This window comes from Mustela nigripes, chromosome 13 (assembly GCF_022355385.1).
Source record: "Mustela nigripes isolate SB6536 chromosome 13, MUSNIG.SB6536, whole genome shotgun sequence".
Classification (NCBI taxonomy): domain Eukaryota; kingdom Metazoa; phylum Chordata; class Mammalia; order Carnivora; family Mustelidae; genus Mustela; species Mustela nigripes.
The window spans coordinates 140,529,303-140,556,089 of record NC_081569.1 but is presented as its reverse complement, the minus strand read 5'-3'; the positions used below and the strand labels follow the sequence as shown (position 1 = coordinate 140,556,089).

Below are 26,787 nucleotides of genomic sequence, written 5' to 3'. Positions count from 1 at the left end.
CCCGCGGCCGCTCGAATGCGGAGGCTGGGGGCGGGCCCGGGGTGGGCAGGTCACTCGGAGGCCCGTCCGGGGCTGGGGCGGCTGATGCAACGCCCCGCTCGGGCCTCGGTCTCCTCGCGCCCCCCCGCCGCCCCTGCTGGGACCGCCCCGCCGAGGAGGCTGGTCCCGGATCCTAAGCGTTTCTGGGAAACGGAGCGGTTTGTGCGAAGTCCCTCCGTGTAGGGTGCGGTGAACCGGAGAAATGACCCTTTTCTGAGAAGGAAACCGAAAGCTCCGGGGGAGACTATAAAGGAAGAGCGCCGGCCGCTCGGGGCAGGCGCCGCCGCTCCTCCGCCTCGCGGGACCCGTGGCCGCCTCCGCCCGCCGCGCCTCCCCGGTCCTGGGTACGTATCGCCCGCGTCGCGCGGCTGCGGCCCCTCGGCGCCGGCCCCAGCGCGCTGGAGACCTCGGCGTGGGGGCGAGGGCGCGTGCCCCCGACGATCGGGCTGTCGTGCCCCGCACGTCCTCCGGCCGACCGGGAGCCGAGGGACCGGTGGGCAGCGGCCTGTGCGCGTCGGCGTTCCCCTGGCCGCGTCTCGGGGTTGGCGCCCGCGCAGGGTTTCCGCGGCCGAGGCCCCTCCCGCGCAGCCCCCTCGGCGTGAGCTCTGCGGGCGCCGCGCACAGCGCTGCCTGGGGCCCGGCTTCGCCGCCGTTGACGGTGGCGTGTTTATTACTGGAAGGGGGAGGCGACCTCTCGTCCCAGTGTCGGACAAAGGAAAGGAACGTGGCCGGCCCCGAGCTTCAGAGCGTCAGCGGACGCCTCGCTGGACACAAGTCGTTTCCTCGTCCCCTGGGGACGCCGTGGTCCGGAGCGGCGGACGTGCACACTCTGGGGCCTGGGTGGGAAGGAGGGTGGCCCCTCCCGGTGGCATCCCAGGCATCCGGCAACGATGCGCTTCCCGGCGGCTCGAGAATTGGCTAGGTTTATGCCCCCTCTCCCCGAATCGTAGATCAGTGTGTCCTGCTGGTGAGATGATTCCGGGATGGTCCGGGCCACGGTCATGTTCTGTGGAACAGTTCTGTGAGTCTCCTTTTACTCCCTGTCCCGAATCCACCCAGTGTCTTCCAAGTACCTGTCATTCCTCCAGAACGAGGGAACCTTTCAAAATGAGCACAAGACTCCAGATCTTTAAAAAGAGGAATTGATAATTTTTTTATTGAAATTATTTATTTCAGAGAATGGGAGAGACAGAGAGAGCATGAGAAGGGGAAGGGTCAGAGAGAGACGCAGACTCCTTGCTGAGCACGGAGCCTGATGCAGGACTCGATCCCAGGACTCCAGGATCATGACCTGAGCCAAAGGCAGTCACTTAACCAACTGAGCCACCCAGGCGCCCAAGAATTAACTTTAAAGAGCTTTTTAGCTTTCTCTTTAAAGGTGCCCTAGGATCTGCCAGGGACTGTGAGGCTTTACTCTAATGACCAATACTTCTTTCAGAGCACATGGTAGATAACTTCACAGATTATACCTTTGTTTCTTCGTTTTAGATTTTACTCTTTGTTAAGTAGGTAAAACAACTCTCCGAACAGATTCAAAGCTCTATTTGCACTTTACGCAGTAAACACTAAGACAGTCGTGCATAGAATTTTGGCACCTCGGACCCCTCTGAAAAAGTAACCTGGATATTCTACTTAGAGCCAGGCACATACTAGTGTGTATGCAGACTGTCCATGTCATTTCAGACATGCTGAACTCCGGGTTAAAAACCTCAAGTTAAGGGGCGCCTGGGTGGCTCAGTGGGTTAAGCCGCTGCCTTCGGTTCAGGTCATGATCTCAGGGTCCTGGGATCGAGCCCCACATCGAACTCTCTGCTCAGCCAGTAGCCTGCTTCCTCCTCTCTCTCTCTGCCCACCTCTCTGCCTACTTGTGATCTCTCACTGACAGATAAATAAATAAAATATTAAAAAAAAAAACTCAAGTTAAATTTCATTCCAAAAGTTATCAAAGAAGTAAAGGAGCGTGTTGACTAGATGGTGAGAAAAAGGAGAGTGGACACCCGAAACGGGGGCAGATGGATGGGCGTGTGAACTAAGAGACTCTGTTCTCTTTCCTTCTCTTTTAAAAAAAAAAGATTTTATTTATTGGGACACCTGGGTGGCTTAGTTGTTAGGTGTTTGCCTTCGGCTCAGGTCATGATCCCGGAGTCCTGGGATCAAGCTCCACATCAGGTTCCCTGCTCAGCGGGGGACCTGCTTCTCCCTCTCCCACTCCCACTGCTTGTGTTCCCTTTCTCGCTGTGTCTCTGTCAAATAAATAAAGTCTTCTCTTTTTTTTAAGATTTTATTTATTTGTTTGACAGAGATAGATCGAGAGAGGTAACAGAAGGAGGGGGAGTGGGAGAGGAAGAAGCAGGCCACCCACTGAGCAGGGAGGCGGACCTGGGGCTCAATCCCAGGACCCCAGGATCATGATCTGAGCCAAAGGCAGACACTTAATGACTGAGCCACCCAGAGGCGCCAGTTTTCCTGTCTTTCAAGAGGTTGCATCAGGCACACATACATACACGCACAAAAGATTTATCATGTGGGTGGTTCCCACGCAGTGTTTACCTTATGATCATGAGAGCTAGCAGACCTTATCTGCTGTTCCCTCGTCTTTTTTTTTTTTTTTTAATGGAAAGTTGTTTGTTTATTATTTGTTTTTTTTGTTTGGGTTTTTTTTGTTTTTGTTTTTTAATTTTTTTCTTTAGGAATTTTTAAAGCTAATGCTTCTGGTCCTCCTCAGACTTCAGAACCTTACCTGCTGTCACCCGTTGCGTTCCATGCCAGATACCACACTTCAGGAAGGAGAGGGATAAAGCCAAGGGAATTCCAAAGAGAGCGACGAGGATGGGAGCTGGACGTTGGCAGAGGCTGAAGAAACTAGTCTTAGGGTGTGAGACCTGGAGAAGGCGCCATGCCATCAGCCTGGCCCTTCCCAAATCCTAGCAGGGTCCGCACAGTGGCAAGATGCTAAAAATGAGGCTGGGTCAGGTCCATGCGGGGGAAATCTACCTTAAACTGGAACAAGCACTTGTGAAGATAACATGAGAGGACATGAGCTTTAGGGAGAATATTGAACTGGGTGACTTGTGAGATCGATTAATTCTCTAAGTGTGTTTTGATAAAGTGCTGTGTGCCAGGCATTAGAAGCACACAAAAGAGTAAAAAATCCAGAGCTTGCTCTCACTGTCCGGTGGAGAAGACATGAATAACTCGATGCCATGCGAGTGCTGGCATCGAGTTCCTACCAGAGTATTGGGGATCAGTGACGGTGGATCGATCAGCTTGGCTGCCGGAGCCAGGAAAGGCCGCAGAGAAGAGCTGACGCCTGAATTAGTGAGATCACCTGCAGTGCACAGGCAGAGACAGGAAACTGTCCCGTTCCAAGCAGGGGGAGCCACTGAAATGCTAAGGGAACACATGGCGTAGCGGGGCTTGGGGGTCAGATCTTGGCTTAGCTCCTTTGGCGCTGGGATCCCAGGGGGCTCTTCTGACTTCCCTGAGCCATCACCTCTCATCTGCTAGCGCAGAGCATATACCAAGCCATCCAACTTTGAAGGTGGGACGAATCTGGGATCGTGTGTAAAGGAACTGGACATGATGTTTGATCAGGTGTGGCTAGCAGGAATTCTCATCCCTTTGATTGTAATTTGATACGGGCCTGCGTGTTTCTCCTCTCCAGCGCTCCTCAGAGTTTCTGCATTCCCTCTTGCAGGCCTCCTGACTCCAGGCTGTGCTCTCTGAGGGAGTTAGGGCACCCAGCTTCCCTTTTCTCAGAAACGAGGTGATTCTCAGCCAGGAGGGAAAAGAAACTGGTTACTGTCTCATCCTGGTTTCGATATTAGGCTATCAGTTGATTTATATAAAGATTAGCCTAGTTAAAATTTACATCCTTCTTAAACATTTAACAAAATAATAAAAATAAATTACCCTAAGGGTGCCTGGCTGACTCAGTTGGTGGCGCATGTGACTCTTGAGCTTGGAGTTACAAGTTCAAGCACCACACTGGGGCTAGGTTTAACTTAAAAAAAAAGAAAGAAAGAAAAATGACCCCTCAGGTCTGGGGTTTTGGTTCGTAAAGTTCATAGAAAAAAATTCAAATAATTAAGGACACAAAGCAGTCACATATTGCACCTCTCCTGCCGGGTGAGGGCCATGCTGGGCTGGCTATTTACCTGCACCATCACACCATCCACACAGCAATCCTGCAGGTAGTGTTACCGCTGGCCCCACTTTACAGTTGAGAGGCTGAGACTCCTTACAGTTAAATAACCTGGAGAGTGAGTTGTAGCTGCCCATCCCTTCCATTCGCGTGGTATCGGGGATGTTCGTAACCTCTCTGTGCCTCGGTGTGCTCATCTGTGAAATGGAAAGAGCATCTCTCTCACAGGATTGCTATGAGCCTTCAGGGAATGGATGTGTATACGGTGTTCAGAAAGATAGCAGGTGCGGAGGTGCTGGCAGTTGGCTGCCCTGGCCCGGCCCATTGTCACTGTCCTTGCCTCATTCGGAGCCAAGCAGCAAGTTGTAAATGGAGCTAGGGTTCAGCCAAGCCCTGGAGCCCTAACAGATAATACTCATAATGGATCTCTATCTTGCTTTACAGTTTACAGCATGGTACCTTCTAGTTTTTCCTCCTTTCTTTTCACAGCAGCCCTTGAGGTAGCTGAAAAGGTTCCTGACTGTGCCACTCTCGATGAGGAAGCTGACCCTCAGAAAGGGGAAGTGACTGACCCAAAAGGGAATGATTTGGCCAGTCTCTGCACCAAGGCAGCATCAGGTGGCCTGCCCTCTTGTCCCACCTTTTTCAAGGTTAAAAGTTATGACTAATAAAAGGTGCAGGTATGCCTTTTTCAGAGGGCTGCTGTGAAGTGAGACAGCGTGTAGAATGGACAAGCTGTACATCCTTTTCCTCATTTGGAGCCCAGAACAGATAAGGCCCTACCCTCATCCTAGATAAGACTGTCCTTGACCCCAGACCTTGCTGAATCTGAGAACAGAGCAGCTGGCCTGCAAAAGAAGCCATTTGCTCAGTCACCTGTTGGCTCTGGATGCAAGGGCGTGGAACTCATCCCCAATACAATTTAAAGAGTAAATTGCAGTTCCGCCAAAAGTTTCTGGCTCGGATGAACTTGGGTTTGTCAAAGCACTTCCGTACTTGCTCCGTGTCCGAACTCGAGTCTTTCCTGGGTGCTTGGCATTGGGTGAAGCACACTTGGTCCTGGTCAGAGGAGTCCCGCAGCCGGTGAGTCCCGCAGCTCCTGCAGTCCTCATCGCTGGTGCCTGTTCATCCTCTTTCCTCCTTTTTCATGGCCCCGCGCTTCTGCTTACACTTTTACTAATGTTATTTGATCCGTGTCCTTTATCATAACTCCAGCGTTTGTGGAAAGACGAAGGACTGGGGTAGACGCAGGAAAGGTAAAACTCCAGCAGCTCGTTAACCAGTCTCTCCCTCCCTCCCACACCCTTGTCCCCCCTCCCCCACAGTTTTGTCTGGACCACGGAGCAGCTCTTCCAGCCTCTTAGCCAGCTGCCAACCTAGGTCCCAGAGATGGCCGATGTGCCCAACGGTGAGCAGGGGTGTGCCTCCCCGCTGGAACTGTTCAACAGAATAGCTGCCCAGGGGGAGCTCGTGAGGTCCCTCAAAGCGGGAAAGGCGTCAAAGGTATGTGGTTTTTTCGGATTCTCTGCCTGTGCATCTGGGCCAAGTCTGGGGTCATGTTACCCGGAACAGACTGTTCCCAAGACTCTGTTCCCTCAGTAACTGAGGTATTTTGGCTCTAACTTTAAATTTATTTCCTCCTTTATTGATACATGTGGTCTAAAGAAAAGCCCCTGAAATCCAGCCGTCATCCACCCTGCCTGTTCCCAGAAACGAACTTTTCAGTCCTTTCTGCTGATTCTCAGAATTACACTTTTATGTTGCTCCTTGTTGATATTCAAGTTTGGGGCTTTAACTGTAGAAAAGGAGGAGTTAACACTTCTGTCAGCACTCCCCATCCCTCTGGTGTCCCGTGCATGTCCCCGCGTCAACATGGACGCTCTTCTGACAGCATCCATGCTACTGACAGCTGACCCCATTGAATTGAGTTTGAGTGTTTTTCCTTTCCTGCCCCGGAGTTGCTGTTTATCTCCATTCCTGGTGGTTCCATGTTTCTGTGTGCAATGGGTGTAGCTCTCCGGGCCCCCTTCAGTTAGGTGAGTCTCCTGAGGTGCTCACGTGAGCCAGCCTGCAGCTTACCTCCAGAAGGTCTCGCTCAGGACTCCTCCGCCTCAGATGGACTGCTGCCTCTCTCCGTCCACACTGCCCCCGTGGGCCCTTCCCTCACCTCCCTGTTGGGTCGCTGTTTCCGATCCTGTGCGGCACTCCTTTGTGTATGTACTCTCTTGATAGAGCAAGTCCTCCAATGGTCTCTGAAAAAAATAATGTGGGGGGATCTTGCATGTCTGAAAGTATCTTTATGTAGTGTCTGATTGATAAGCAAGAGTGGGTATGGAATTCTAGGGCAGAGGGGATTTTCTCACAGAATTCGGAAGCCAGGGATCTGTCTTCACCGAGCTCCCAGGGTCGCTGTGAGAAACCAGATTCCGTTCCCTTGGGTTTTCTCTGGAAATTTGCAGGAAGGTCTTGTTGTTCCAGTATTCTGAAATTTCTTGGGATGAGTACATCCTTTCTAACTAGAAACTTCTGACCCTTATTCTGAGAAATTCTGTTTCTGATTCTTCTCTTCTCTTTCCTTATTTATGGACTTTTTTCCCCCAGAAACTGGTCCTCTGCTTTTATGTTTTGACTTGTGCTTTCCATTTTGTTTTCTTCTTCTTTCAAATATATTTCCTCAACCTCTTATGTTGCCATTTTTTTTTTTAAAGTAAACTCTTTTTCATGTATCCTGTCATCTTTAACTTCCGTGAGCTCATTGCTTTCTGGCTGTTCTTTCCTCGTTGCACCCCATTATCATTTCCTAGGTACAATAAGTATCCTTTTATCTCTGAGCTCTTGATGATGGTTTTCCTGATGTTCTCTGCGGGACAGAGGAGCTGGGCTGTGTGGCCCTCCTCCACCCTCCCTGCTCACGGTGCATTGCCCCTGCCCCTGCTGTACAGAACACCCCCAGTCTAGACACTTGTAACTTGACCTCTCCAGCACAGGACCTCTGGCTTGGGGTGGGAGGGGGTGGGAGGGGGTGGGAGGTGGAGAGCCAAGCAGCTGCTTCTTAAAAGGACTTTCTACCTGTGCTCCTAATTCATAGCCGGTGTTCACCCTCACTTCCCCAGATGCCCCGGTCCCAGATCCCCCAGCAGCGTAATTTCAGTGTTTCTACGACATCCTCACATTTGTTGTTCCCGGTCCAGCAACTCTGTGGCTTCCAAAATCTTGTTGCTGGGGTCCTCTTTTTGTTGCCTTTGTCCTCATGGGGTTGTGCTTTTCTGAAAGGTCTCTGCTGTTGCTGCAGGACCTTTCAGAAGTGTGATCCGTGCCATCTGTGTCTTTAATGCACATGAGCACTGCCTTTCATTCTGCTCTGCCTCCGCTCTTCGGTCACTCAGCTTCTTCCACTACTTCCTCGTCTGTCACTTCCAACCCCTGTGTGTCCTTTTCAGAAGCCCCCGCCCTGGGGGTCCTCCCCAGATGGGGGCCAACCATCTCCCACCCACTCTGGCAGTTTACTTTGATTCTTTGGACCCCAAATAAGCCATCACACATTAAAAGAGATAAATACCACTGAAAGTGATGTCCCAGGGAAAGGGTTAGCTAATGACAGGAAGAATCCTCCAGGGAGGACTCAGTGGGTGAGACTAAGTTATTTTTTTAAAATCCAAAATAAATAGGGGTGCCTGGGCAGTTCAGTGGGTTAAAAGCCTCTGCCTTTGGCTCAGGTCATGATCTCAGGGTCCTGGGATCAAGCCCTGCATTGGGCTCTCTACTCAGAGGGGAACCTGCTTCCCCCTCTATCTCTGCCTGCCTCTCCGCCTTCTTGTGATCTCTGTTTGTCAAATGAATAAATAAAATCTTTAAAAAAAAAAAAATCTGAAATATATAAAGGACCCACATGTTAACTGTTTGCTCTTTAAATCCATATTTGGAAACTTGGCAGTGGTATATGTGTTGATGTAACATTAAGTTTGAGTAACATTTAATAAGTTCTTAGCTAGCAGTTCTTAGTGACCTGCAGTTATAATCATTGTTAAACAAGCAGTACTTAACACAGTTCGGTTTAACACAGTTCAGTTTACTCTTCCAAGTATGTTCTTTGATATGTGCAGTCCACTGACTCTCAACAAGAGAGATCAGAGGTTGCACGATGAAGTCAGACTTAAATGATGAAAATTCACAAGTAAATTTGATCCTGGAAGGTGTTACAACAGAAGCACCTGCTATTTTAGAAATTCACTTTATGCAAAATACTAGAGCACTTTGGGAACACCAATGCGGTGAGGGCACCGTGGGCTCTTTCTCCAGCAATCTCTGCCATGTGTCTTGACCGTGGCCCTCGACATTCTCTTCTGCTCCGTATACTAAGGGCAAAGATCCCCAGCTTCAGTAACAGCTTACTAAATAGCAAGGTGTCTCCTGAGGGCATAGGTCAGAATCTAGGGGCTCTGGGGGGAGACAGTGGCCAAGGGCATGAGCACTTTAGGCAGAACTCAAGAAATGATGCTGGATCACAGAGGTCAAGACAGCAGGGTCTGTTTCTTTTAGTTTACATAAACTTTTTTTTTTAAGATTTTATTTTTTTGAGAGAGGTCCAGTGGCTGGGCAGAGATAACGAGCAGGAGAGGTAGAAGGAGAAACAGTCTCCCTGCTAAGCAGGGAACCTGATGTGGGACTTAGTCCCAGGACCCTGGGATCATGATCTGAGCTGAAGGCAGATGCTTAACCAACTGAGCCACCCAGACGCCCAAGGTAAGCTTTTTAAATTGAAGTGCACCATTTATTCAGAAACGTACAGAGCTCATAATCAGCTTACTGAAGTTTCACAAAATAACCATACTTGTAACCAGCGTCCAGATCAGGAAACAAGATAGCAGCACCCAGAAGCCATCCTCAGGCCCCTTCAGTCACTGCCTCCATTCTCTACCCTAGGCCTCCACCATAGATAGTTCTCCCTTTGTTGGAACTTTAGATAAAATCAGGTTGTACATAGTCTTCTTTTGTTTTTTTCTCCCCCCAGGACATCAGCTTTTAAATTGTGCTTCCGTGTTCTGGTCCATGTTAAATTGAGAACAAGAAAATAGAAAGGCAAGCTTGCCTGACCATTTATTTATTTATTTATTTATTTATTGTGATTTTTTATTTTTTAGTTAACATATAATGTATTATTAACCCCGGGGGACAGTCTGTGAATCGCCAGGTTTACACACTTCACCGCACTCACCATAGCACATACCCTCCCCAGTGTCCATAACCCAGCCACCCTCTCCCCTCCCCACCCCACCCCCAACCCTCGGTTTTTTGTGTGAGATTAAGAGTCTCTTACGGTTTGTCTCCCTCCCCATCCCATCTTGTTTCATTTATTCCTTTCCTACCCCCCCAAGACCCCCATGTTGCCTCTCAACTTCCTCATATCAGGGAGATCATATGATAATTGTCTTTCTCTGATGGACTTATTTCACTTAGCATAATACCCTCTAATTCCATCCACGTCATCACAAACTTGCCTGTCCATTTAAATCCCATTCTAGACTACAAACAGTTCTTGAGCAGGGACACTGGTGTTTGACTTTCAGAGAGCTTCCTAGTTGCAAACAGAGTTAGACCAGATAGAGTATGCAATGTCAACACAGCCAGTGATAAAAGGGTATTGACTAAAGTGTCCTTCAGAGCAGGGTAATTCTTCCCATGGATAATTCAATAAATCATGCTTGCTAAACATTTATTTTGTTGCACTGAGCTTAGGCACTGCAGAAATGAGGTGAGTAAAACATACCTAACCCACCTGGGCAGATAGCCTATCTCTTCTAGAAGATATGTTACGAAGTCCACAATTCTAATTCATTGTAATAACAAATTCCTGGTTGTTTCAGAGTTTAAAACACAAATCTGTGCCTGCAGAAGTGCCCCACGGCAATAGTTCTCTGTGGCTTGGGGCCGTACCTCACGCAGCAGTTTCCTCTGAATGGAGTTCAGTGATATGTCTCTCCACTTAGGAAGTCGGCTTCATAGAACAGGATGTGTACACTCTGAATGGGAATGTTTGTACTTCCTTTGCCAAGCAAATTGGCCTGTGTATATTCTTTGTTTGTGATCTAATCCAGCAAGGCCAGTTACAGGAGCAGAGTTTTGGGGCACAACATGACTAATCTGCCTAATTAGGCCTCCTCTTCCAGGGGCCGGCCTTCGTGGGTGGCTCGTGTGGGCTTCTGGAGCAGGAGGTCTCTACCAGATTTCCAGAGTACCCAAGGATATAATTTTACATTTGTTTTTCTTATGCTTATTTTTAAACACTCAGTGTGCAAACACTCTGGACAGCTTGATAAGACTCCAAAATACAGTAATACAACTGTTTCTCACTGCATCCCTCCTTAATTTAGGACTTGAAAGCCTGTGTTTTTCCTTGCCTTTTTCTGTTTCCCTGATGTCTAGAGTTGCGGTACTGTCCTCAGTGGCATTATTTAAGCCTCCACAAATACTCCTCTCAGCTGTAAAACATAAAAACAAGATCCGATGTAGAATTCCTTATACTCAGTCCAGGGAGCTTGTCACACACATTCTCTGGCATCGGTGGCATTTGAGAAATCTTGAGTATATTCAGTGTGTCATAAAGAACAGTGTGTGCCGTGTCTGTTTGTCCCATAGCATTTGCGGTACTGATCCGCAGCGCTAAAACAGCACAAAAATGAGAGACATTTCAGACCACGACTTGCTGTGTGTCCATCGGCAAGCTCCTTCACCTCGCTGAGTCTCAGCGTCTCCAGCTGGAACAGCACAGGGACGATGGTGCCTGCCTCCGAGGGGTGCTGTGAGGCTAAGGAGGGAACACGTGTGAGGGCATTTACGCGGTGCCTGCCCTGTGACAGTAGTCCCCTTCGGCAGAACGTTCGCTCTGGTGTATTACTGGCCTTCATGCTCGTTTCCTTTGTCCAGGAGGAAATCGATTCTGCAGTGAAGATGTTGTTATCATTGAAAATGAGCTACAAAGCGGTGGTGGGGGAGGACTACAAGGCCGACTGCCCTCCAGAGAACTCAGCACCTGAGAGCGATAGTGGCCTGGGATCCGCAGAAGCTGAGGAGGATTTTGTGGACCCGTGGACAGTCCAGACGAGCAGCGCCAAGGGCATTGACTATGACAAGCTCATTGGTAGGTCCTGGGAGAAGCCCCAGCTTATACAAGTGATTCCCTCGAGTTGATCCCACTGGTGTGTTTTTGTTTTTAATTTTGAATTATAAGCTCAGTCAAGCTTCAATGCCAAGAAAAAAATAGATCCTAAAATTTTTTGGTCATGCAGTCCATTCCCAAAAGATTCTTTTCAACTGAAATAACAATGTAAAACTTAGTTCAGAATAACCATGCATAGTAGAGAGCTTAGTAGAAGGTTTTTCCTTTTTTTTTTTTTTTTTTTTTTTTTTGAGTGATTTAGAACTTGAGGGAAAGGTCTATTAGAATGGCATCTTTGCAGTCATTTAAATCACCTCTCACGGGGTGCCTGGGTGGCTCAGTGGGTTAAAGCCTCTGCCTTCGGCTCAGGTCATGATAATCTCAGGGTCCTGGGATCGGGCCCCGCATCGGGCTCTCTCTGCGCAGCAGAGAGCCTGCTTCCTCCTCTCTCTTTCTGCCTGCCTCTCTGCCTACTTATGATCTCTTTCAAATAAGTAAGAAAATAAAAAATAAAAATTTTTAAATTAATTAATTAAATCTTCTTTATTTATTTTTAAATGAATAAATAAATAAATAGATAGATCACCTCTCACTTAATGATTAAAGTCAGGAATGGGGGCGCCTGGGTGGCTCAGTGGGTTAAGTCAAATGACCTTCACTGTAGTAAGGAGCGTTAAGATCACAACCAGACAAACAGGAAACAAATTACAGAATAAAACGCTGTTTTCTGGGTGCCTGAGTGGCTCAGCCGGTTAAAGTTTCTGCCTTCAGCTCAGGTCATGATCCCAGAGTCCTGGATCGAGCCCCACATCGGGCTCTCTGCTCAGCAGGGAGCCTGCTTCCTCCTCTCTCTCTGCCTGCCTCTCTGCCTGCTTGTGATCTCTGTCAAATAAATAAATAAAATCTTTAAAAAAAAAAAAAAAAAAGTCAGGAATGAATTACCTAAGTCAGAGTCTCTCTTCCGGTGATACCAATTGTAGAGCTGAAAAGCTGGAAGTTACCTTGAGAAGGGTGACTCCTCACAGGGCAGGTGGCCACTGGCAAGCACCTCCTCACGGGGCTTTCTGCTCAGGGGAGTCCTAACTCTGAGATCACTGGTAATCACCAGTGAGGAAACATTGCCGACATGTTTTTATCAAAGTCAAAAGCCATTTTCCTCATTGACTGTATAGACAGTCAATGAGGGAAAATCCGTTTGAAGACGTAATTCAGTACAACAATTAAAGGATACTAAAATACAGTGTCAGTGTCAACAGATTATATCTTCATAAGCAACTGGGGGAGGGGAAGTGTGAAAAGTTGCTAGCCGGACTGAATTCTGGGTATGTTTCCCATCAAAATCCAATCCCAGGGAAAACGGGGTTTTTTGTTGTTGTTGTTTTAAAGATTGTATTGTATGTATGTATTTATTTATTTATTTGACAGAGAGAGATCACAAGTAGGCAGAGGCAGGCAGAGAGAGAGAGGAGGAAGCAGGCTCCCTGCTGAGCAGGAGAGCCCGATGCGGGGCTCGATCCCAGGACCCTGAGATCATGACCTGAGCCGAAGGCAGAAACTTTAACCGGCTGAGCCACTCAGGCACCCAGAAAACAGCGTTTTATTCTGTAATTTGTTTCCTGTTTGTCTGGTTGTGATCTTAACGCTCCTTACTACAGTGAAGGTCATTTGACTTTGGGTTGAGAGAAGGGACTGGGAGCAGAAAACCTAAAGAGCCTAGGTTCATCAAGATTGTACACAATACACTAGTTTTTCCCCTTCAGTAATATGGGATCGCCAGACCTCACACCACCTAACATGGCTATATCTCCTTTGTTCCAATTTTCTTTTTCCAGTTCGGTTCGGAAGCAGTAAAATTGACAAGGAGCTGGTAAACCGGATAGAGCGAGCCACGGGCCAGAAACCACACCGCTTCCTGCGCAGAGGCATCTTCTTCTCACACAGGTCGGGGCTTCTGCCCTCCTCTCCTTCAAATTACAGATGTGATCAGGAGGGTCTTCCCTCAAGCCACGTGCTCCTGTGGGGACAGTGGTAGCCACCATCTGTAGACTGGGGTCCACCTTCTGCCCAAAACTGGCTCCGGGTCTATGCCCTGTCCCTTCACCCTTGGGCCCTTACTTCATTCATTTATCAACTGCTCCCTTCACAGTTGGAGGTCACATACACCACAGATGAGATTATTCCAGATTATGTGCTCTAAATCATAAAATGTCATAAAGACAAAAGAGATTAGTATATCCAAGTTCAGCATTTCCCACGAGATAAGCAGTAGCTTCCTGAAGTTCTGTGCCCCTTCCTGCTATTGTCCGGGCCTGCTCCTAAACCCTGTTACCAAAAGAGAAACTAGCACAGTGTACATGGAAGAGACTATCCCTACCCGAGACTGTAATTCTGTGCAGATAATTATCAGAAAGTGGGCAGGTTCTGGAAGTGTTCCTGCCTCACCCACCCCACCAGTTAGCCCATTTTATGGTCCATGGCCGGGTTGTTCTGTTCTCCTTGCTCTGCATGTTTGGTTACGGGAGAGCACACACAGGACGGAATGCGGCAGCCTGCCAGAACACTTCGGGTTCCATGTGCAGAAAACTCCAGGCCCTGCTCAGCCCTCTTTCTGGACGAAATACAGTCACAGCTTTTTACCTTCATTAAGATTTAGTTCACGTTTTTAAAGTATGCAATTCACGTTTTTAAAGTAGCCTTTAGTATATTCATAAGGTTATGCAATAGTCACCACCACTTGTTAATTCCAGAACATTCTCACCACCCCAGGAAGAAACCCCGTCCCCAGGAGCAGTCGCTCCTCCAACCCCCCCTCCTTGCGCCACAACCACTGGCAACCCTCGTGTTTTCAAGGTTCTGCCTTGTGGCATCAGGTGTTCGTACTTCCCTCCCTCATACCTGACGAGTGGGTATAAGAAGGAGGTGCTGAAGACCTGCTGAATAGGTACACCCCGTTTTTTTGTTTATCCATTCACCGGTTGCTGGACATGTGGGCTATTTTCAATTTTGGGTTTCTTCTCTCCTATAAACCCATAAAAGTTAGATTTGGTTAATTGTAAAAACCAGAGAAGGACTCTTTTTTCTTCCAAAATTAAGTTTTTTAAATTCTTTCCTTATTTAAAAGCAGTGTATGACGGGTGCCTGGAAGTTTAAAAAAAAAAAAAAAAAAAAAAGGCGCACACACACACAAACCATCATCCCAGGAGCACTGTTAACCCTTGGTGAGGGATGTGAGGAGGAGTCACTTTTTAGAAACCCCAGAAAGGTCCTCTTTTATTTTGGGACACGTTGTTGAGAAAGAACATTTACACCCTAGAGCGGTGGTCTCACACCCTGGCAAACTTGGCGATCGCTGAGGGGGCTCTTTAAAAATACAGATCCCCAGGCATCACCCCAGACCCCCTGAATCGGAATCTCTGAAGGTAGGACCCGGGTAGATGTAACGTGACCAGTGATTCTGATGCCCAACAAGGAAACCCTTCATGTGCATTGCCTGGGCCCCAGTCCTGGGGAAGAGCAGATGAATCCAGAACGACTCCCAGCTGAAGACACTTGGCCCCAGCCTGGCTGAGGAAGCCCAGAGGAGATTTCCTGCTAGGGCCTGCCTCTCCACACTCCCAAGAGGTCTTCCTCACTCTTGTCCCTGAGTCAGGAGTGTGTGGAACTCGCAGTCTCCCAGTCTGGGACTCTGGAGTCTCCAGGCTGGGGGTTCTGATAAGGATTGTGTAGTGTCGGCTTGGTGTCATTCCCAGGAACGGGCGTAAAGAAGATGGTGTGTGGACGTTGGTATTCGAAGTTTACAGAGGAATTCCGTTAGCTGCCCAGCCATATCCCGCTTTTATTCCAGACCTGCGTGTCTTACACTTTTTAAACAATCACAGGAGAAACACATCATGTCAGTAGATGTTTCCTGCCAATTTTCTAAGACAGGCAGCAAGGGCTACTTATCACGGTGTCGTGTTTTCTCCGTCTTTGCCAAGCATTAGCGCCTTAGTGTTTCTCAGAAAAGTCACACCATTTCCTTTTCTCCTCTTTCCTTTAGAGATATGAACCAGATTCTTGATGCCTACGAGAATAAGAAGCCATTTTATCTGTACACGGGCAGGGGCCCCTCTTCTGAAGCAATGCATGTAGGTCATCTCATCCCGTTTATCTTCACAAAGTAAGTATTGAACCGTATGCCTTTTGTCCCTTTTATTAGTGAATCTGGAATGGTACTCACAGACCATGTTAGATGACAAGACAGATCTCGTCTGTGTCGTTAAGGTGCGAGGGGATGGGTGCTATTGTGACTTGGTGACTCTGGTCCCGCTGTCACGTTAGAAAGTGTGGCGTCATGGAGCAAGCCCAGCTTTGGAGTCAGCCAGCCCATCTCCACCTGTCCCTGTCCCTGTGACCGTAGCAGTCACTTCCCTGAGCCTTCGTTTCCACATCTGCAGGAGGGGGTGGTAACACCTCCTAAAATTGTGACCAGCATAAAGCAGCTGGCACAGAGCTGAGCGCAGGCCCTTCCACGTTAAGTAAATGTAGTAGTCCAGCTCCACAACGTAAGACTATGTGACTGTGTAGACAAGAAAGTTTTACGTACACTCTCAGTAGGAACTGCGATTTCAGACGCACACCGGGGAAACGAGGTGGCAACCTTCTTCCCATGTGTCTCGTAGGTGGCTGCAGGATGTGTTCAACGTGCCCTTGGTCATCCAGATGACGGATGACGAGAAGTACCTGTGGAAAGACCTGACCCTGGACCAGGCCTACGGCTACGCCGTGGAGAACGCCAAGGACATCATTGCCTGCGGCTTTGACATCAACAAGACTTTCATCTTCTCTGACCTGGACTACATGGGGTAAGGAGAGAGTGCCCGGCTGCCTTCTGGAGAGAGAAGCGGATGCAGAAGCAGCTCCTCGCGGCCACGGCAGAGTCAGACACGTCTGAAATGGTCCTAAGATCTGGGGAATGTTTTCCCTCCTTTATGAAACGTTAGGATGTGGTTTCTTGCTCTCGTTCACCAGCTGAGGTTTCCATCCCCAGCTTGAGACAGAATTGTAGTTTCTCTCCAAGGACGGTCAATCGGCCAGTGAGGGTCTTTCTCTTTCTCGGCGTCCCTTTTTCCTCACAGAGAAAAGATTCGCTGGTGCACGGTCCCCTCACAGTCCAGTTCTTTAAGTCAGCCACTCCATAGCTAAAATACACATCCAGAAAATCCTCGAAACTTTTTTTTTAAGATTTTATTTATTTGTCAGAGAAATAGCGAGCAAGCGTGAGCAGGGGGAGCACAGGTAGAGGGAGAAGCAGGGAGCCCAATGTGGGACTCAATCCCAGGACCCTGGGATCATGACCTGAGCCGAAGGCAGATGCTTAACCCACTGAGCCACCCAGGCGACCCTGAATTGAAATTTCCAAGGTCTTCATCCCAGATAATTGCCAAGAACTGTGTTAGAAAAACAAGACTCTGTCAAGTGTCCCAATAAGAATACGTTCTGCTGGGCAGGTACTTTCTGAGCACCTGAGAGGCAGTGCCCCCCCCACTCCGCCCCCAGGCACTTGTCCTTGGGGAGGGGTGTGGCCGTATCCGGCAGGCTCACTACCAGGCCAGGACGGAGTGCTGTAGAAGCTGGGTCGGGCGGGGTTCGCACGGAGCGCGAGGAACTTGCTCACTACCATTTCCCCCAAACTTGTCCGGCTACAGGACTGCCTCCGAGGGTGGCTTCTAGCCACAGAAATAGCTGCCTTCGTAAGAGGTCTGGCCTTTCCACCAACTAGTACCTGAGTTCCTAACTTTCTCATTTTACCTGTGAGATTTTTTAAATCCCTTCTCTCTGGGCATAGAGGCATTGTGTCCTTGAGGAGACATGATCTTTGAAGGAGGGAAACAGACCCAGGTCGAGCCCTGTCACCTCTCTTTAGAGCTCATGAGTCGCAGCAAGCCTGGTCCACGAAGTAGGGTTACATGAGACCCTAGATGTGATCGCTGGTGTCATTTTCATGGTGCTTTATTTTCTCTCTCGCCCCTCATTCCTTAAGAATTCTTTTTTTTTTTTTTTTTTAATTTATTTATTTGACACAGAGAGAGAGAGAGATCACAAGTAGGCAGAGAGGCAGGCAGAGAGAAAGAGAGGGGGAAGCAGGCTCCCCGCTGAGGAGAGAGCCCGAGCGGGGGCTCGATCCCAGGACCCTGAGATCATGACCTGAGCCAAAGGCAGAGGCTTAACCCACTGAGCCACCCAGGTGCTCCCCTTAAGAATTCTTGATTCGCCTGCTCGAGCACATAGCCACACCCTGGGTCCTGCTGCTCTTTTCAGGGCCGGGCCGAGCTGGCAACTGCCCAGTCACCGTGTCCTCTGGTGCCACCTCTTGCCTCCCATGGCAGCCCCTCACAGCCTCGGTCCCCCACCAGCCAGCGCTCCCCGTAAAGCACAGATGGTTGTGTCACTCCCCACCCCCTCCCACTTCTGTCATCCTCGGGGTCAGGGGTGGCCCTGTTCCACTGGGTCAGTAAGACCAACAGTCATGGAGAGCTCTCTGCGGCCGGGTCCTCCGGGGCCCTGGGAACCCAGCAGTGAGCCGAGCGGAGTGCCTGCCTCGCTGAGCTGAAGGGACTGGTGGGGTGAAACGAACACCCCCTGTATCCACAGCGATGACCGAGCGGTGACGCCAGAATGGTGCTCGCGAGGGTCCGCCCCACGACCCAGCATGCTCCCAGCAAATCCTGAGAGAACATGGGGCCTGCAGCAACTTGCGCGGCCTGCCTCTCCGCTGACCGCCCTGTGCGTCCTCTTTGCTCAGCAGGAGCTTCTCTCCCTTGCTGAGCTCCGAGTGGAGACGAAAGCCCAGACAACCGTGAACCGAAGGGTCTCTGCTGCCTCTTCCCAGAAAGAGCTCTTAGGTTGAACCTAAGGTCAAGAGGGAAGTTTTAAAAGTTAAATCCTGCTTTAAAACATCTTATTCCCTTCAAGAGGTTTTTGGTTTTTGTTTTTAACAGTTGAGCTTCTTTTTTATCTTGAAATTTAACTCAAAATCCAGAGCTTTGATTTAACAAAGCTCCTTCCTGGTCTTCAGGAGCTGGAACTACAACCAGGCCAGCTTCCACCCTGTCTTTGGGCAGGAGCAGAGTGGTGAGGGCCCTGCAGGCCAAGAAGCCCAGAGCAGGCCAGCTGGCTCCAGACACCCTGTCCCCACACACATCTCTGGCCCTGAGTGTGGGCCCAGAGAGCCCTTCCTGCCAGGAGCCCTGAGGGACGGCTCAGCCTGCTCATTCATACAGTCAGTAGGCCACACTGGTGCCAGGAACACCGCTGCTGGCGAGGCCATCATCCTGCAACTGTGTCCGGTTAGCTACTCGTGGCGGGAGCAGGCAGTTAACAGGTGACAACCAGGTGATAATGAGTGCCGTGAGGACAAAGCAAGGGGGGTTCACCCTGCGGTCAGGAGGTCCTGGTGCCTGTAACAGAGTCATGAGGACTTGATGAGGTACTACACATAATGTGGCCTTCGAGCAGTAGCTGGTGAGTGCTTGGCAAACATACGATCTCAAATCACATTCAGCTTTAAAACCCTGTCCTTGGTTCCCTGTGTAAGGTCACCGGGCGCGCAGGGAACCAATGCCCCTCCTGGATGCACTCACAGCCTCCAGCCTGCACGGCACGAGCACTGGCTGGCAGAGAAGGAACTCCCCTTCCAAGAAAGGTCAGGGCTGTCTTACTCAGAAATGCTGCTCAGACACCACAGGGCTGCAGTCCTGTCACTGGGGTGCTGTAGACTCTCCCTCCCGTGGGGACTGGAGGCCGTCTTGTGCAGTGTGACCGCGGCTGGAGGAAGGTTGGCCACTGGCTGATTTGCCAGAATTTGCCGTTGCCTCTCCCTGAGGATGCACAGAGCGTTTGCCATGGCCCTCTCCCCTGGGTGGCAGATGGCTGCTTGTCCTCACCAGGTGTAAGCAGTGTGGGGCCTCCTGCAGTCTCCCAGGACCCCTCCGACAGGAAATAGTAACTGTGTCAGCAGGACCACAAAGCAGGCATCTTTGCGGGGAGCACCCGTGTTGGGAGCACTTCGCTTATGGCAAGGTTCCCGGTGTGTCTTCCCTCTCTCTCTAACACAGCCCACCCCCGCCCCCGACCAGTGCCCTGGGCCAAAACTGAGCAGGCTGCTAAGTGAAAGTCCCTCTCTCCCTCCCAAGTGGGACTCCGCCCCACTCCGCACAGACCACGGTGTGAAGCCTTTGCCTTTACGGTTCTCCCTGCCTCGTGGCTGACCCAGCCCCAGGCAGCCGGTGCCTCTGGATTCTGATACCCCAGCCCCACACCCCGCTGTCTGTCCAAAGACATTCAGGAGTCTCCATCCAGGGGCAAAAGTCTTCACCTTTCAAAACTGTGAGATGTGAGAGAAGCATAGGCATTGTGGCCAGACAAGCCTGGGTTTGGATCCCAGCTCGTGTACTCGCTGGGTATGTGCCCTGATCCTAAACCTCTCAGAGCTTCAGCCTTTCCCTGGAAAGTGGAGGCGAGGCTGCTACGTCAAAGGGGGAGTTGAGAGGTGTTAACTTGTGTCCAGCACTTAGCACGGCTCCTGCCACGGGATGCAAACACATAGTAAGCCACTTTTCCCCTTCCTTTGTGGGGCCTGACACCTGGTTGGGTGGAGAGTAGAGCTGCTGAGCATGTGTAAGAAGTTCCTCTGGGTTCTGCGCTGCCCTGTATTTGCTTCATCCTTAGCCTAGGTCCTTCTGGCAACAGAATGGCTGCCACAGCTCCAGGCCTCATACCCACATCCCTCACCATCCAGGAGAGAGCGTCCGGTTGCTTGAACCAGCCACAGTGGCCCAGCCCTGTGGCTGGGCACGGGGTCAGCCTGCCCGGACAGCATGGCTGCCGATGGTGGACAGGGCCGTGGTAACTGGACGTATTGGTTTCTCTGCAGATACTCTCTAGCAGCACAACACAGAACAGAGTCGGTCTCACGCGAAGACTCCCTTGGGGCTCCCAGACTGGAAGCTCTGCAGCATACCTGACCGTTGACAGAGTTTTTATGTTGTTGGGTGGTTTTAGGTTTCTTTTCGGGCAGAGTTTATTTTTTTTTTTATTTTTTATTTTTTTAAGATTTTGTTTATTTATTTATTTGACAGACAGAGATCACAAGTAGGCAGAGAGGCAGGCAGAGAGAGAGGAGGAAGCAGGCTCTCTGCCAAGCAGAGAGCCCAATGTGGGGCTCGATCCCAGGACTCTGGGATCATGACCTGAGCCGAAGGCAGAGGCCCTAACCCACTGAGCCACCCAGGCGCCCCTTCAGGCGGAGCTTAAATGCTCCCCGTCCGTCCCTGAGTCCGAGCGTGTTCTTGCCTCATCGGCCCGGCATCCGACGTCGGTCTCACACTGGTTTCCACACCTCCCTGGCAGCTCCGCTTGGCCTGCAGTAGCTCTCTCTCCCTCAAGATGCCTTCTGGGCACCTTCCTGCCCGGTCCGTGTCCTCGGCCCACACGTGCACGCTCAGGTTTCACCATCCACTGCTTCGGCCTCGGCGGGAAGCCACCCTCTGAGCCTGCGGTTTGATCCCATTTGTCTGCAGGATGAGCCCGGGCTTCTACAAGAACGTGGTGAAGATTCAGAAGCACGTTACCTTCAACCAAGTGAAAGGCATTTTTGGTTTCACCGACAGTGACTCCATCGGTAAGGAGCTCGCCGTGGCCTGCGTCCCGGGGTGAAGCACCAGCGTCTGCCCCGGGGCCCAGCGGCCTGTCAGGTGGCATCCCTCGCCCCTCGCCTCCCCACAGCAACCCCACGGGCAGGTCTTTGCCAGGAACCGGAGGAGCTGGAGCAATGCCTGCAGCCCCATTTCCAGGCCTTGTGCTGCACTTCCGGGGACCATCTGTCACCCCTCAGTCACCCACTAAGAGGCTTGGAAGAAAGGAGGAGACGGGTGGGGATGACTAGAGCTCCTCTGCCTGCTTGCGGAGTCCCAGCCCATGCAGGCGCCTCTAGTAGAGGCCAGAGCCTCCGTTTCCCCCATAAGAGGAGGGACGTGGCCGGAAGCCCTGTGGTGCCCACCCTGCCCGCCCTCACTGTCCTTCTACGGCTCGGCCCCCTGCACACACACTCGTGTCCCTTTCCGTGTACTTCCGTGCCTGTCAGACACATCAGCCTTCTCCTTCTAGACCCTTAGCTCCCAAAGCTAAGAATTGATCCCTGAGACTTGTGGGTCTCCTGATCCTCTTCCGTGTTTTGTTTCTGCAACCCGGCTCCAGGCCGAGCAGCCGCGAGCCCGGGACAGCATCCCCGAGTGTGCGTGTGGGTGCCGCGTGGGAGAGTTTGCCCCACTGGGAGGGGACACCGCCTGGGGCCCTGGCGGCGAGGGGACCTTCAGGGACAAGTGCAGAAATGCCATGGAGAGGCCTCACTGGGAGTCTTTTCACATGAGCAAGACCCTTGAATGTTTCAGTGAGATGAATTCCTGACAATTGGGGCATAAACCCTGTGCTTTTGAAAGGGTTTTTATCCTTGGAAGGCCAGCATTTCCTGGGAAGATGTCTCAGGGAAGGCGGCCCTGGGCAAACGAGAGACAGACCTATGCCTAGTTGCACACTGTGCTGCGAAGCACCCGGGTTTGAATCCTGGCCCAGCCGCCTGCTTGTGGTGTATTAGCTGCGGCCGGCTGTGTCAGCAGTCTGAGCCTGAAAGTCCGTGGCTGTAAGATGGGAGCCATACGGTACTTTTTCGTAGAGTTGGGAGCAGCAGACAGGCCTGGGGTTGGCCCCGAGCACAGCCTGGCACCCACACACAGGGAATGGCCACCGCTGCTCTGTGTGTGAGCGGGGCGCTGGTGGTGGTGGCAGCATGAGTGTGCCATGTTGCACGGATGGCAGGGGCTGGCCCAGCACCGTTCGTCAGAGGTCGCATGAAGGTCGGTGCCCTTGGACCCCTTGTACAGGTCTGAGTAAATAGCAGCAGTAATCGTGACAGCAACGTCCAAAGTACTGAGAACAGTTCGGGGTTCCAGGTACCAGAATTTATACGATCATAGGTGAGGAACAACCTATGTGCCTATGGGTAGAGACGGGCGAAACACTCCCTGCCACGTTTACGGGACAGAAACACGTAGCAACCACCCAAGTGAGGGAAAAGTATAGCGTGCAGTCACCACAGAAATGCAGAGGGAAGCCGAGAAAACGGAGATCGATCCACCGTGGGACTGGAGATCATCTCTCTTCCCTACTGTTCTGTGGTTTCAGATTCTCTTGAGTGATGGTTGCTTCTCTAAAGGGGAGGACGCCTGTTCGTGTTCATCCCTTTTGCTGGGTGAATTAACCAGAACAGGAGTCGACATCCTGTGTAAAAATACTTCGTTTATGCTTTTCAGGGAAGATCAGCTTTCCTGCCATCCAGGCTGCCCCCTCCTTCAGCAACTCCTTCCCTCAGATCTTCCGAGACAGGACGGACATCCAGTGCCTCATCCCCTGTGCCATCGACCAGGTCAGCAGGCGGGGCGAGGCGTCCATCGGTCCGGGGTGCTGCACTCCTTGATGGGAAAGGAGGTTTTAAAAGGTGCTGGGCGGGGGGCAATCCTGTAAGCTGCCTGGGAGCTGGGAGCTTCCCACGGAGGCCGCGGACGTACTCCCAGGCTGACAGCCGGCCTGTTTCTGCCGGCTGTCCTCAGTCCCCTCTCCCCCCACAGGATCCATACTTCAGGATGACAAGAGACGTCGCCCCCAGGATCGGCTACCCTAAACCAGCCCTGCTGCACTCCACCTTCTTCCCCGCTCTGCAGGGGGCCCAGACCAAGATGAGCGCCAGTGACCCCAACTCCTCCATCTTCCTCACGGACACCGCCAAGCAGATCAAGACCAAGGTGAGCACTGTCCGGTCCGGAGGGGCAACCCGCGTACACAGAGTAGGTGTGCGTAAGACGCACAGGCATCATGTGACTGTCCTTCCAGCGTCCTCTGCCACGGCGCTGGGGTCCAAGGTCAGTTACAGCCACTGCCTGCGAACTCCAGGCGGCCTGTCCCTGCGCCCAGACACCAGGTGAACTTGACTTTGTCCTTTCATTTAGGCAAAATTTTGGTTTTTTCTTCTCTGCTTTTCTCACCAGTGCTCTACTCTGGAAGCAAAGTCCTGGCAGTTTTCTTTTTTTAGGATTTTATTTATTTGAAAGAGAGCGAGAGAGAGCATGAGTGGGAGGAGTGACACAGAGAGAGGGAGAAGCAGGCTCCATCCCAGGACCCTGAGATCATGACCTGAGCCAAGGCAGACGCTTAAGTGACAAAGCCACCCGGATGTCCCATGGCAGTTTATTTAATGATGGAACGTATTCCACTACATTTCCAAGCAGCAGCCGTAGTCCAGCAGATGGACCGGGTGCTTTATGTTTTCTGGCTTGATTTCTCATGGGGAGACAGTGGGGAGCACCTTTAGAGGGATGAGGGCCAGAGAAGATGACCACCCTGGCCAAGGTGGGGCTTAGGGGCACATGTTCCCACAGAGACTGGGAATGGGTGGGGGTCCTTCATCAGGACAGTCGTGGCCGTCCCAGCATGCATCGGGCAGTCAGCACATTTTTGTCAGGTCACCAAAGAAATGAGAGTTAGGAACCTATTTGAGCTTTTTTGTTTCCCAGGGCCCTGCTTTTGCTGCTCGCAGGGTCTGAACTGCCAGTACAGGTACAACCCCCTTCCCTGTCCCATGAAGCTACTGACATTTTATTTGGAATCTAGTGTGTGTTTGTGGGTGGGAACTTCACAGCAGGAGTGACTAAATCTGTATCTGAGGTGTGTGATGCAACCCTCCACTGGTGCTGGCCCTTCCGGCGTCCTAGGCGGGTCCTAGCGGACAGCGAGGGGACCCATCCTGTCCCGAGCCTCTTCCAGGAAACAGCCCCGCCGACTCCGCCGCCCTCTCGTAGAAGCTGCTATGTTCGGGGCTTGTTCCTGCCCTTTCTCTACTGGCTGGACCTTCCAAAGCCTGGAGTCCACACGCGGGGGCGGGAGGCGAGGAGGGTGTTCCTCTTCTGTCCAAGAGGGGAGGCACTTTGGTTTTTTAGTTGTTTTAAGGAGGTCATTTTTGGGACCAAATTATTTTTCATTCATTTAGGGATGAGCAAAGGCCCCGAGGGTGGGCCGGCAGTAGCGTGAGGTCAGGAAGCACACAGCTGCAGAGGCCACAAGAGTTGTGAGCAGCCTGTGTGGCAGGACAGGGTCAGTCCCCACGCCCACCTTCCAGTCCAGAATCCACCTCACACCAGCCGGCACGGGGCATCTGCCCCAGGCCTCCTGCAAACAGCAGCAGCAGCCGTACTGGGCACTGCCACGTGCTCGCCTGTGTCATCTCACTGATTCCTACCAACCACCGGCAGGCCATGTTCGTCTTGTAAGCAAGGACATCAAGACTCAGAGGGACCAGGCAGTTTCCTACCTCCACTCAGCTGGGGAGTGGGGGGGTTAGGACCGGACCCCAGCTCCCCCATTGCATGGGCCCTCCCGTGGCCTAGAGTCAGGAACCCCAGGTTGTCTGTGCACTGCCATTGGCGAGTGACCTTGGTGTCCAGGTGAGACATCTGTGAAGCGGGAGTGGCTGTACTGATCTCAAGGACCCTGGGATCATGACCTAAGCTGAAGGCAGAGGCTTAACCCACTGAGCCACCCAGGAGCCCCCCTTGGATAGCCTTTAAACCAGCCCTGGGAGCGTGGGAAGCTCTGTTCTCAAGACTGTCTTCCCTGAGGCCCAGCAGCAACCTGGCTTGGCCTGCGAGTCTGAGCACAGGAAAAGGCTTGTGCAGGCCTGCCCAGGGTACCAGAGCTCAGGAGAACCCCGTCCTGGTGCTTTCTCTTCTTGTTTGTTTTGTCGTTGCATGGTTGGTGCAGTTTGTTTACGTTGATTTTGTTCTGCAGCTTGCTCTCTTGTTTTGTGAAGGAGAGGGAAGAATGAATGGGTCGTTGTCTTACTCTGCCCGCGCCCAGCATGCAGCCATTCACGCTTCCCCTGTGCCGGGGCAAGAGCAGGTGCCACCCCCTGCCACCTGACGGCCTCTGCCCCGGCGTCCGCCTGCTGCCTGCCCAGGGTCCCGGCGCAGCCCGCCAGTAATTGCTGGGTGGTCCTGGGAGGGGGAGTAAGCTTCTCCACATGGGCACCGCCAGCTCTACCCACCCTTTTCCCCAGGAAAGAAAAATAGGGTGACATTTGTACATGGTGGGTCTCTCATGTGCTCATGGGAAGAAAGTTGAGACTTTGTCCCTTTTTGGCTTTCCTTCTCTGGCTTCTTGGCCCTGATTTCCCCCAAGACGATCTTCAGTGATTCCAAAACCACTGTGCTAGTTTCTGAGTCTTTACTCAGCTCTGGGGACTGCATGCTTCGGGTGGGGTGCCTGCGGGCCTGGCGCCCTCTGCGCGTCTCCTGGGCTCTGCTCTCCCTTTCGAGCCCCTTTCTGGGGGCTCCCGTCCTCCCGCCCGCACCGCCGAAGGCAGCAGCCCCGTTCCCAGGTTGTCTGTCTTACCCGAAGGACCTTGTGTCCGTCCATCCCTGGAGGATGCTTCACCCACATTCCAGCTCTGTTCTGTCTGTCGTGGGGGTGGGGGTCCAGAGCCAACCTCCCCGCCCCCCTTCAGTTGGCCACATTGGCACGGACCCGGACTCACCAGGCAGGCAGGAGCAGTTTACGGGGCTCCTCCTCCCGACTGTGAGCCCCAGCCTCCTGCGCAGAGACCTGACGGGGCAGAAGCAGCCTCTGGCCCGACTTGCACCCTCGGCTCCCAGCCGACTTCCACGCGCAGCGGCCCGGCCCCTGCATCTCTGTGCTCTTGCCGCCGCAGGTCAACAAGCATGCGTTTTCTGGAGGCAGAGACACCGTCGAGGAGCACAGGCAGTTCGGAGGCAACTGTGACGTGGACGTGTCCTTCATGTACCTGACCTTCTTCCTCGAGGACGATGACAAGCTCGAGCAGATCAGGAAGGTGAGGCCGGAGGCCGCAGGGTCCAGCCTCTCTCGTGGAGGACATGGGGGACGGGGCGGTCTGGCAGCTGAGCTTAGGGTGGTCGGAGCCTCTGGGCTCGGCCTTGGCAACAGACCCTCAGCTGAGACGAGGTGAAAAGTGAGGAGGTATGTCTGCCCTTGGCCACGTGCCAGGAAGCCCGGTGACAGTACACAAAGCAACGCACAGGCTGTGGTTGCCACTCACAGTGGTCTCCCTGGCTGGACACCGCGGACTAGGGAACTCCAACAGGACAGAATCTCAGTTCTGACACCGCCCGCACTGAGTCAGCGTGGCCATGCGTGGCTGTGGTGCGGGCAGGGCCCCGAGGCTCGCCCAGGGGAGGTGAGGGTCCTGGTGTGGACTCTCGGCAGCAGTTGGGTGAGGGGTAGGAGGAGGCCAAACAGTACGTGTAGCCTTTCCTCGGGTTTCCGGTCCTCGGAACCTTCCCACGGAGCTGATCCTGACTGAGGACTCTGCGCGCAAACACGTTGA

General features: G+C 52.0%; 1 protein-coding gene across 3 annotated transcripts in view; it reads left to right on the top strand.

The window, feature by feature from the left end:
- WARS1 (tryptophanyl-tRNA synthetase 1) overlaps positions 1 to 26,787 on the top strand; it is a 29,184-nt gene that overhangs the window by 842 nt on the left and 1,555 nt on the right. For 2 of the 3 annotated variants that reach the window (XM_059373985.1, XM_059373987.1), the window contains exons 2-10: positions 5,509 to 5,686; positions 11,108 to 11,321; positions 13,172 to 13,280; positions 15,379 to 15,498; positions 16,001 to 16,183; positions 20,900 to 21,000; positions 22,688 to 22,800; positions 23,003 to 23,176; positions 26,134 to 26,274. In XM_059373985.1, coding sequence (XP_059229968.1) covers positions 5,573 to 5,686; positions 11,108 to 11,321; positions 13,172 to 13,280; positions 15,379 to 15,498; positions 16,001 to 16,183; positions 20,900 to 21,000; positions 22,688 to 22,800; positions 23,003 to 23,176; positions 26,134 to 26,274 — 1,269 coding nt within the window. In that variant the 5' untranslated portion in view covers positions 5,509 to 5,572. Of the gene's footprint in view, positions 1 to 11; positions 384 to 5,508; positions 5,687 to 11,107; positions 11,322 to 13,171; positions 13,281 to 15,378; positions 15,499 to 16,000; positions 16,184 to 20,899; positions 21,001 to 22,687; positions 22,801 to 23,002; positions 23,177 to 26,133; positions 26,275 to 26,787 lie in introns of those variants that run through there. The other variant, XM_059373986.1, reaches the window with a different exon arrangement.